The 11885-nt window shown below is 38.4% G+C and overlaps 1 protein-coding gene across 1 annotated transcript in view; it reads right to left on the bottom strand.

The window, feature by feature from the left end:
* Positions 1-11885, bottom strand: part of Gphn (gephyrin) — a 442000-nt gene that overhangs the window by 56361 nt on the left and 373754 nt on the right. Inside the window, exons 14-16 of the mRNA XM_028788870.1 lie at positions 11327-11446; positions 9290-9348; positions 7376-7529 (exon numbers count right to left, since the gene is read on the bottom strand). Coding sequence (XP_028644703.1) covers positions 7376-7529; positions 9290-9348; positions 11327-11446 — 333 coding nt within the window. The remainder of the gene's footprint in view (positions 1-7375; positions 7530-9289; positions 9349-11326; positions 11447-11885) is intronic.

The raw sequence follows: 11885 nt of genomic DNA, 5'->3' as shown, positions 1-11885 counted from the left end.
GCCCCTCCGGAATTCCACTTCCCTTCTGCCCCTGCCTGGTCCTCTGGTCTGGAGCAGACACAGAGTTGGTCTGCTCCTGTCCTGTGGAGAAACTGAATCCTGAGTCATCCAGGAGCCACTGCACTCAGAGCAGCTGACACAGAGTCGGTCTGCTCCTGTCCTGTTGAGAAACTGAATCCTGAGTCATCCAGGAACCACTGCACTCAGAGCAGCTGGAGCCACTGCACTCAGAGCAGCTGAAACTGAATCCTGAGTCATCGAGGACCCACTGCACTCAGAGCAGAAGGATTTCCAGATCCAAGAGGTGGCCTGAGTCCCAGGAGTTATTCCACCCAGGAGATTAGGAGCATAAGACCACAGAGACCTCTGGACTCTGAGGAGCTCTGCAATAAGCAAGATAACTGGAAATACAGACTCCAGTTTTACACAGTGAGGGCAGGTACCACTAGAGTTAACCAGATGGCGAAAGGCAAGCGCAAGAACATAAGCAACGGAAACCAAAGTTTCTTGGCATCATCAGTGCCCAATTCTCCCAATATAGCAAGCCCTGAACACCCCATCACACCTGAAAAGCAGGATTCAGAATTAAAATCACTTCTCATGATGATGATAGAGGATTATAAGAAGGAATTAAGTAACTCCCTTAAAGAAATACAGGAGAGTACAAGTAAACAGATAGAAGCCCTTAAAGAGGAATCACAGAAATCCCTTAAAGAAATGGAAGAAAACACAAAGAAGGAATTAAACAAAAACATTCAGGATCTGAAACTAGAAATAGAAACAATAAAGAAAGTTCAAAGGGAGACAACCATGGAGATAGAAAACCTAAGAAAGAGATCAGGAGTCACAGACGCAAGCATCACCAACCAAATACAAGAGATAGAAGAGAGAATCTCAAATGCAGAAGATACCATAGAAAATATTGACACAGTTGTCAAAGAAAATGCAAAATGCAAAAATCTCCTAACTCAAAACATCCAGGAAATCCAGGACACAATGAGAAGACCAAACCTAAGGATAATAGGTATAGATGAGAATGAAGATTCCCAACTTAAAGGGCCAGTAAATATCTTCAACAAAATTATTGAGGAAAACTTCCCTAACCTAAAGAACAAGATGCCCATAAACATACAAGAAGCCTACAGAACACCAAATAGACTAGACCAGAAAAGAAATACCTCCCGTCACATAATAATCAAAACATCAGATGCTCAAAACAAAGAAAAAATACTAAAAGCAGTAAGGGAAAAAGGTCAAGTAACATATAAAGGCAGACCTATAAGAATTACACCAGACTTCTCACCAGAGACTATAAAAGCCAGAAGAGCCTGGACTGACATCATACAGACACTAAGAGAACACAATTGCCAGCCCAGATTACTATACCCAGCAAAACTCTCAATCACTATAGATGGTGAAACCAAGATATTCCATGACAAAACCAAATTTGCACAATATCTTCCCACAAACCCAGCACTTCAAAGGATAATTGATGGAAAATGCCAACACAAGGAGGGAAACTACAACCTAGGAAAAGCAAGTAAGTAATCTTCCAACAACCCCCAAAAAAGATACAAACATAACTTTACCTCTAATAAAAAAAATAACAGGAAGCAACAATCATTTTTCCTTAATATCTCTTAACATCAATGGCCTCAATTCCCCAATAAAAAGACGCAGACTATCAGACTGGATACACAAACAAGACCCAGAATTTTGCTGCATACAAGAAACGCACCTCAGTGACAAAGACAGACACTACCTCAGAATAAAAGGGTGGAAAACAATTTTTCAAGCCAATGGTCCCAAGAAACAAGCTGGAGTAGCCATTCTAATATCAAATAAAATCGACTTTCATCCAAAATTAATCAAAAAAGATAAGGAAGGACACTTCATACTCATCAAAGGAAAAATCTACCAAGGTGAACTCTCAATTCTGAACATCTATGCTCCAAATGCAAGGGCACCTACATACATAAAAGAAACTTTACTAAAGCTCAAAACACACATTACACCTCACACAATAATAGTGGGGGATTTCAACACCCCACTGTCAGCAATGGACAGATCATGGAAACAGAAACTAAACAGAGACACTTTGAAATTAACAGAAGTTATGAACCAAATGGACTTAACAGACATCTATAGAACATTTCATCCTAAAACAAAAGAATATACCTTTTTCTCAGCACCTCATGGTACCTTCTCCAAAATAGACCATATAATTGGTCACAAAACAAGCCTCTACAGATACAAAAAGATTGAAATAATCCCTTGCATCTTATCAGATCACCACGGACTAAGACTGGTCTTTAATAATGACAAAACCAATGGAAAACCCACGTACACATGGAAACTGAACAACTCTCTACTCAATGATGACTTGGTCAAGGAAGAAATAAAGAAAGAAATAAAAGACTTTTTAGAATTCAATGAAAATGAGGACACATCATACCAAAACTTGTGGGACTCCATGAAGGCAGTGCTAAGAGGAAAGCTCATAGCTCTAAGTGCCTACAAAAAGAAACTGGAAAGAGCACACACTAACAAGTTGACTGCACAACTAAAAGCTCTAGAACAAAAAGAAGCAAATACACCCAGGAGGAGTAGAAGGCAGGAAATAATCAAACTCAGGGCTGAAATCAACCAAATAGAAACAGAAAGAACAATACAAAATATCAATAAAACCAGGAGTTGGTTCTTTGAGAAAATCAACAAGATAGATAAACCCTTAGCCAGATTAACCAGAGGGCACAGAGACAGTATCCAAATTAATAAAATCAGAACTGAAAAGGGAGACATAACAACAGAAACTGAAGAAATTCAAAAAATCATCAGATCCTACTACAAAGGCCTATACTCAACAAAACTGGAAAACCTGGATGAAATGGACAATTTCCTAGACAGATACCAGGTACCGAAGTTAAACCAGGAGCAGATAAACCATCTAAATAGTCCCATAACCCCTCAGGAAATAGCAGCAGTCATCAAAAGCCTCCCCACTAAAAAAAGCCCAGGACCAGATGGTTTTAGTGCTGAATTCTATCAGACCTTCAAGGAAGACCTAATAGCAATTCTCTTCAAACTATTCCACAAAATAGAGACAGAAGGAACACTACCCAATTCGTTCTATGAAGCTACAATTACACTCATACCCAAACCCCACAAGGACCCGACAAAGAAAGAGAACTTCAGACCAATCTCCCTTATGAACATCGATGCAAAAATACTCAATAAAATTCTAGCAAACCGAATCCAAGACCACATCAAAACAATCATCCATCATGATCAAGTAGGTTTTATCCCAGGAATGCAGGGATGGTTCAATATTCGGAAATCCATCAATGTAATCCACTATATAAACAAACTTAAAGAAAAAAACCACATGATCATCTCACTAGATGCTGAGAAAGCATTTGACAAAATTCAACATCCCTTCATGATAAAAGTCTTGGAAAGATCAGGAATTCAAGGCCCCTACCTAAACATAGTAAAAGCAATTTACAGCAAACCAGTAGCCAACATCAAGCTAAATGGAGAGAAACTTGAAGCAATCCCACTAAGATCAGGGACTAGACAAGGCTGCCCACTCTCCCCCTACCTATTCAATATAGTACTGGAAGTCTTAGCCAGAGCAATTAGACAACAAAAAGAAGTCAAAGGGATACAAATAGGAAAGGAAGAAGTCAAAATATCGCTATTTGCAGATGATATGATAGTATACTTAAGTGACCCCCAAACTTCCACCAGAGAACTCCTAAACCTGATAAACAACTTCAGCAAAGTGGCTGGTTATAAAATCAACTCAAACAAATCAGTAGCCTTCCTCTACATGAAAGATAAACAGACTGAAAAAGAAATTAGGGAAATGACACCCTTCACAATAGTTGCAAATAATATAAAATACCTTGGTGTGAATCTAACCAAGCAAGTGAAAGACCTGTATGACAAGAACTTCAAGTCTCTGAAGAAAGAAATTGAAGAAGATCTCAGAAGATGGAAAGATCTCCCATGCTCATGGATTGGCAGGATTAATATAATAAAAATGGCCATCTTGCCAAAAGCAATCTACAGATTCAATGCAATCCCCATTAAAATCCCAACTCAATTCTTCACAGAGTTAGAAAAGGAAATTCTCAAATTCATATGGAATAACAAAAAACCCAGGATAGCGAAAACTATTCTCAACAATAAAAGAACTTCGGGAGGAATCACCATCCCTGACCTCAAGCTGTACTACAGAGCAATAGTGATAAAAACTACCTGGTATTGGTACAGAGACAGGCAGGAAGATCAATGGAATAGAATTGAAGACCCAGAAATGAACCCACACTCCTATGGTCACTTGATCTTTGACAAAGGAGCTAAAACTGTCCAGTGGAAAAAGGACAGCATTTTCAACAAATGGTGCTGGTTCAACTGGAGGACAACATGTAGAAGAATGAAAATTGATCCATTCTTATCCCCTTGTACAAAGCTCAAATCTAAGTGGATAAAGGACCTCCACATAAAACCAGATACACTGAAACTAATAGAAGAGAAGGTGGGGAAAAGCCTCGAATACTTGGGCACAGGGGAAAAGTTCCTGAACAGAACTCCAATGGCATATGCTCTAAGATCGAGAATTGACAAATGGGACTTCATAAAATTGCAAAGTTTCTGTAAGGCAAAGGACACTGTCAATAGGACAAAACGACAACCAACAAATTGGGAAAAGATCTTTACCAATCCTTCATCTGATAGAGGGCTAATATCCAATATATACAAAGAACTCAAGAAATTAGACTCCAGACAACCAAATTACCCTATTAAAAAATGGGGTATAGAGCTTAACAAAGAATTTTCAACGGAAGAAACTCGAATGGCCGAGAAGCATCTAAAGAAATGTTCAGCATCCTTAGTCGTCAGGGAAATGCAAATCAAAACAACCCTGAGATTCCATCTCACACCAGTCAGAATGGCTAAGATTAAAAACTCAGGTGATAGTAGATGCTGGCGAGGGTGTGGAGAAAGAGGAACACTCCTCCATTGTTGGTGGGACTGCAAGATGGTGCAACCACTTTGGAAATCAGTCTGGCGGTTCCTCAGAAAATTGGACATAGCATTACCCGAGGATCCAGCTATACCACTCCTAGGCATATACCCAGAAGATGCTCGAACATATAACAAGGACATATGCTCAACTATGTTCATAGCAGCCTTATTTATAATAGCCAGGAGCTGGAAAGAACCCAGATGTCCTTCAACTGAGGAATGGATTCAAGAAATGTGGTATATTTACACAATGGAGTATTACTCAGCTATTAAAAACAATGAATTTGAGAGGTTCCTAGGTAAATGGATGGAACTAGAAATTATCATCCTGAGTGAGGTAAGCCAATCACAAAAGAAGACACATGGTATTCACTCACTGATTATTGGATATTAGCCTAGAACCTTGAAATGCCCAAGATGCAACTCACAGGCCACATGAAGCCCATAAAGAAGGAAGACCAAGTGAGGGTGATTCGGTCCTTCTTAGAAGGAGCAACAAAATACTCAAGGGAGCAAATATGGAGACAAAGTGAGGGACAGAAACTGAAGGAGGGGCCGTCTCAAGACCACCCCACCTGAGTATCTATCCCATGTGCAATCACCAAAGGTAGATGCTGATGTGGAAGACAGGAAGTGCATGCTGATAAGAGCCTGATATGGATATCTCCTCAGAGGCCTTCAAGAGTCAGACATATTCAGAGGCAGATGCTCACAACTAGCCATTGAACTGATCATGGGGTTCTCAATAGTGGAGTTAGAGTGAAGACTGAAGGAGCTGAAAGGGTTTGTGGCACCATGAGGAGAGCAACAATACCAACCAACCACAGCTCCCAGGGTCTAAACCACCAGCCTGGGAGCACTTAGGGGGGGATCCAGGGCTTCAGCTGAATATGTAAAAGTGGAGGGCCCTGCTGGGCATAGGTGGAAGAAGAGAACCTTGACCTCATGAAGGCTGGATGCCCCAGGGGGTGGGAATTTTGAGGGTGGGGAGGTGGGAGTGGGGGGGTGTAGATAGAGGTTACATCCACAGAGAAGAAGGAGGAGGGGCGAGGGGATTGGGGGTTCCGAGGGGGTGGTGGGGGATGGGGTAAGGGGACAACATAGGAAATGTAAATAAATCATCCAATAAAAAAAAAAAAGAAAAAAAAATTAAGCCAAAAAAAAAAAAAAAAAGAATATTTGTTTCAGGTCAGTCGATAGTTTTTAGGAATCCAATTTTGTTTTTTTTTGCTTTGACTAACAGAAGTATAAGGATCATACAGAAAACATTAAACAATTTCATTTTTTAAAAAAGACTTATTTACTTTATGTATGTGAGTGAGTACACTGTCGCTGTCTTCAGACATACCCAAAGAAGGCATCTGATCCCATTATAGTTGTGAGCCACCATGTGGTTGCTGTGAATTGAACTCAGGACCTCTGGTGAGTCAGTCAGAGTGAGCCATCTCTCTAGACCCCCAATTTCATTTTTAAAAGCCTTCAATAAATTAAAATTAATGCTAATGAAGGGTTACTCTCAGAACAAAGACTTTTATGTTTTTTTTTTTCTTTAAAGTCTGGTTGTCTTTAATAGTATAATCTGAAGAAGTTGCTAAAAATCTTGGTATGATTTGATTCTGTAATTGAGCTTCTAAAATATTCATCTTTCGCATTCCCAGCATGACCAGAGAGCTCTATATTTTAACAACCTAGGCAAAAGGGCAGCCAGGAAGGTTCTCAAGAGTTCTCAGAAAAAGCCTGATTATCATCTCATTTCCATCCAGGCATGGCATGACATGTAGATTCATTTTGAGATTCATTTCCAACAGTATACCGCTAGAGATGCTTCAACTTAGACTCAAACAAACCCTCAAATCAAACTAAATAAAAAAAAGAACATCAAACCCCTCCAGAGATTAAAACGTACATAGATTTAACAAGAAGACAGGCTAGCCATGATACCTCTTTCAGTCACTCATTTCCTATGATGGATGGCCCTCATTTCTGCAACAATGTACACAAATCATGTTTCAATGGGCTAGGTCCTGTGCTTGCACAGTTTGTTATCTATAGCATACAGCTAACATTCTTTATTTGTATTAAGAGTGTAGAAAGGACATTGGCTATAATATTTCATTCTACAAATGAAAGGGAATAATTTCTTAATCCACAGTTTATAGTTTTACCCCATCTTCTGTACCTGAACTATGCTAAGGCCAACTTATTATTTCTTTGTTACAGAAATGTGATCCCATTGTTAAGAACCATAATATACAATGTTCCATTTATGACAGATAATAGATGTCAGGAAGTGTTTTGTTTTATAAGCTCTCTCCTTCATTATATTTGTCTATTTATTTACCTCATTCCCTGTTGACATAACGGCAACCACTGGAAACTTATTAACTTCAACTTCTGTGACACCTACAGTTGCAAGGAGACCAATCTCTGAAGGGCCCATATGGGTTCCTTTGGCCAAAACACACTCCCCTCTTTTAATGTCATGGCCGATGGGTCTGAAAGTCAAAGCAGAACCATAAGCATTATGGCTAAGATTAACATTTTTTTTTCTACTCAGAGGGAAACTTTAGTATTAGAGAGAGGAGACAATCAGGGGAAAAAAGGTTCAGAAATGAGTTAGGAGACAAAGAATGAAGAGATTCTAAAAATTCCAAGCTTTAAGTTATATCACACTACAGAAGACAAAATAGAAATATCTATAATTGCTAAACAGAAATGTTACATTTGAAATTACTTTATATTTTTCTTTTTATTATATTATAGGTAAAAGTACTAATTTCAAACTTTCTCTGATACTAGGCAAAGACTTATATGAAAATATCTAGCAGCATTAACAGAGGCCCACTGGTTAGCTCTGTGATAAGGAGAATGGTGCTAATAAGATTAGTTAGAATTGATTTCCATGTAGATACCTTAGGTTGATCTAGATCTGAGGCTACTTTTTCCTTGGTATATGTACCTTAGCCTGCTGCCATAAAGCTGGGAGAAGTACAGCTTTGTTACAAAGGGAAATTAGTATTGATGGAATCTGCGTAAACACATTATAGCTCAACGAAAATAATTCAAACTATGCATACTATTTATTGTAGGAGAGAAACCTCATTTTTATATTTAAGGAACAATAAATTATTACCTTATTAAGGATAGTTGAGGAGGGTGCCCTATCAGCTACTTGTATAAATACCTAATCATTTCTATTCCAATTTCCGGATAATCTAGGGGTTGGAATTCAGTAATTTTGGATTGGCTAGAAGAAGAATTAACTGTGAGCATAAGTACTTATCAAAATTTTGATAATTTTATACATCTTTACTATTTTCTTTTAAAAGGCAGGATAGACATGGGATATAACATCATGCCAAATACCATTGGATTCATGTTAGTTCTAAAATTTACAGTGGTAATCATTATAATTAGGAAAAAGTTTAAAGACACTTGCAGTGTATTTGGCATAATTCTAACACCTCTCTGGATGTTTTAACTTTATATAGTGAGCTCATGAATTTGAAAAATGCTGCTCTGCTAAGCATTGATGTAGTAGATACTGCAGATAAAATTATCCATGGACTGACATCAGTATTTCTATTTTGGTCAAGCTTCAAGAATGGCATATATAGCTTGATTATGCTAGCCTTTTTTGTCCTGGGAAACTTTTATTCCTGTCCATCGTGTTAAAGCTTGTCTTTAACAACATCAACATGTTGGCAGTCAAAGTACATGGCTTGAACCTGAAAATGGACCCCCAAACAGAGTTATTAAATTAACAGGCTGGCAAGCCAACGACGGGTAAGATTCTGCACAGAATCTTACCAACCTAAGATATAAGTGCATTGCTTTTGATAATGCATATTCCATGACGGGTAAGGAAGGCATTCTTGTCAGAAGGACTTAAGACTGGCTCAGTTTTGTTAATGAAGTGAAAAAGAAGGAGAGGCGGAGAGCCTTTGGGGCTGCTTGGCAAGAATCTGACATGGGCCAAGGACAAGGAAGTAGGCTTCAGGTAGGAATCTGAGATTAGGCTTGAACAAAGAAGTAATTTCAGGAAGGAATCTAAATTAAAATGGTATAAAAGCAAAAAGGAGGAGGGGAGATGAGATAGGGGGTTCTAGGGAGGGGAAACTGGGAAAGGGGATGACATCTGACATGTAAATAAAGAAAAAATAGCTAGTTGACATAGCTGTGGGTTTACATTCTCCTGAGTTCATGATCAGGTAGAAACACAAGTGGGCTATACATTCTAAATATCTGAACTTACCGGATATCTTGGCCTGGCCGAGCTTGCACCAGAATTCGTACTTCAAGTTCTTCAGTACCCTATAATTAGAGCAGGTGATATAATTTCAAATAATATACTCTAATATAATTTCTGATCAGTAAGAATGAGCTCCTCTGATACCTTATCATCAGACAGGCCCAGAATATATATAGATATAGAGGAGAGGAAACCATTTGTAAACTCTCTGAAAGAAATAGTGTGAACTTTTAAAGAGAGCTCCTGAGAACTTAGGTTTGTTGCCAATAAATAGTACTTTCTATAATTTTCATGGTTAAAAACTTATCAATTAAAGCATTGAATTGTATCTTGTATACAGGATTCTCAAGAATTATATATACATGACGTACATATGTATATACACATGTGATAAATGAAGATGCCTGCTAACAGCCACTGTTTTGGTTGCTACGGAATTCAATATTGTGTAAATGTTTCCAAATACCTATAGAAAAGCATGGCTATAGATTTCTGTAACCTCATAGTAACCATCAACTGTACATTCATAGGCTATGAATAATAATAAATGTCAAATATTGTGACATTTGAATTGTGCCTTGTTATCTCGTAGTTTGAGGATGTATATGTTACGGATTTCAATGCTTTATATGCTTCTCTGATGCTAATAAATCTCTGCCTGGACAGTTTTAAGAGCAGGTAATCTGATCTGCATGCTGATATTTTATATATGAGGAAGAGGATTAAAAAGGACAATCTCCAGAACAAGGAAGGTTGTTATCTCTTAGCGTGTTTGTATTTTACCATTTACTTAATCTATAAGAATATATATTATTTTTAATCTCTCCTTCAGAATTTAAGATTCCTCAAACTTCACAAAACAGGTATAATTATCAGTCTATAAAACTGTTAAAAATTAACTTGCCTAGTGTTATTCCTAACAGTCTGCTTTGTAAAAAGATTTATTTTTAATGTAGGAATGATGTGGGCCTGGGGTCCATGAAGCTGAGAAGAGGGTGTTGGATGTCCTGGAAATGGAGTTACAACCTGTGTGCTGGGAATTGAACTTTAGTCCTTTGCAAGAACAGGAAGTACTTTAAACCACTGAACTATCTCCAGCTTGTGCTGTTTTTTGGGGGGTGGGGTAGGGTGGTCAACTTGGCATAAGTGGGAGTTACCTGAGAAGACAAAAAAGGGCAACTGAAAAAGTGCCTCCACCTGTAGGCCAGCCTGTGAGGCATTTTCTCAATTAATGATTGATGATGTAGGGGCCCAGCTTACTTTGAATGGTGCCATCCCTGGGCATGTGGAGCAAGTAGGCCGAGCAGGCCATGGGAAAGAAGCCAACAGGCGGCGTTCCTCTGTGTTCTCTACTTCAGTTCCTGCTTCCAGGTTCCTGCCTTGAGTGCCTGCCCTGACACAGAAGGACTGTGTCCTGTAAGCTGAAAAACTTTCCCTTCTAGTTGCTTCTGCATAGATTTTATCATAGCAATAGAAACATAACCAGGGCAAGCCACAGTAGTCTGGTTTTAAAAATTGCTATAGTTTTCTTGACAAAATGGCCTATTTAGATACCATAAATATCTTTTATTTGAGACAATGCAGAGGGAACTGACACAAATTCAACATTTCCAGGCTTCTATTTGATGGCAGAGCTTTTCCTGGAAACCAGTGATGAAAGGGTCATTTGGTTCAAGAACTTGCCCAAATGTTCTCTGTTAAAGTCTTTTACATTAAACTCTGATTCCAAGAACACCTTCACATTTTATCAGAAGGTAGTCTCAATAGCAAGGTATGTCAACTGTTAATATCATAGTTCTTTTATTGTGAAATAATTTGTTTGCCTGTGAAAAATTTCATATTAAGCATGGTTCAAATTCTCCTGTAACAATACCATAAAATTTCCTTCAATGTCAAAAGATTTTCAGTCTTTAAGACAGTTATTTACTGGAGACCTACATGCTACATTAACACCCCCACCCCCATCCCAGTTAGTCTTATAAGCACTGTAGGAACTGAGTATGACCATAATACTGCCACAGGAACCTGGTGGTGACATACATCATCTGACTCCCTGATGAGTTCAGTATCTTCAACTTGCACTACTGCATCAGCACCACAGGGGATTGGAGCACCGGTTGTCACCCGCATCACCTGTCCTGGCATGACTGTCTGAGTTGGCTGGAAGTACAAACATAAAAGACAGCCGGTTACTTAGTTGCTTCAAAGGAAAATCTTCAGATATATCATTTTTAGGAAACAAATAATGAAAAATCTTATAGTTTATTCACTTAGAGCCAGAGTAGTAGAAGCTACCCATAAATAACTGCATTCACAACAAAGAGTTTGCGACTTGATTTAAGCTGATTTAATTTGTGCTTTAAAATCCTTTCTTGGAGCTTTGTCTTGAAGAACTGCCACTTACATTTGACACTATTGCTTTTCATTCAAATAATATGAATTGTGTTCATGTAAAGTGATTTGAAAATCTGTGAGAAAAATTCCAAGTCATAGGAGATTATGAATGACAAATATGAAAACCCATCATTTTGATAATTTGCTGCAGTTCTGTTGTTTGGCAAATGTGCTACTTGATTAAGTAAAGTCTTTGGTCCAGAAA

This window comes from Grammomys surdaster, unplaced genomic scaffold, assembly GCF_004785775.1.
Source record: "Grammomys surdaster isolate TR1022 unplaced genomic scaffold, NIH_TR_1.0 127, whole genome shotgun sequence".
Lineage (NCBI taxonomy): Eukaryota > Metazoa > Chordata > Mammalia > Rodentia > Muridae > Grammomys > Grammomys surdaster.
This window is presented reverse-complemented; position numbering and strand designations above follow the sequence as displayed.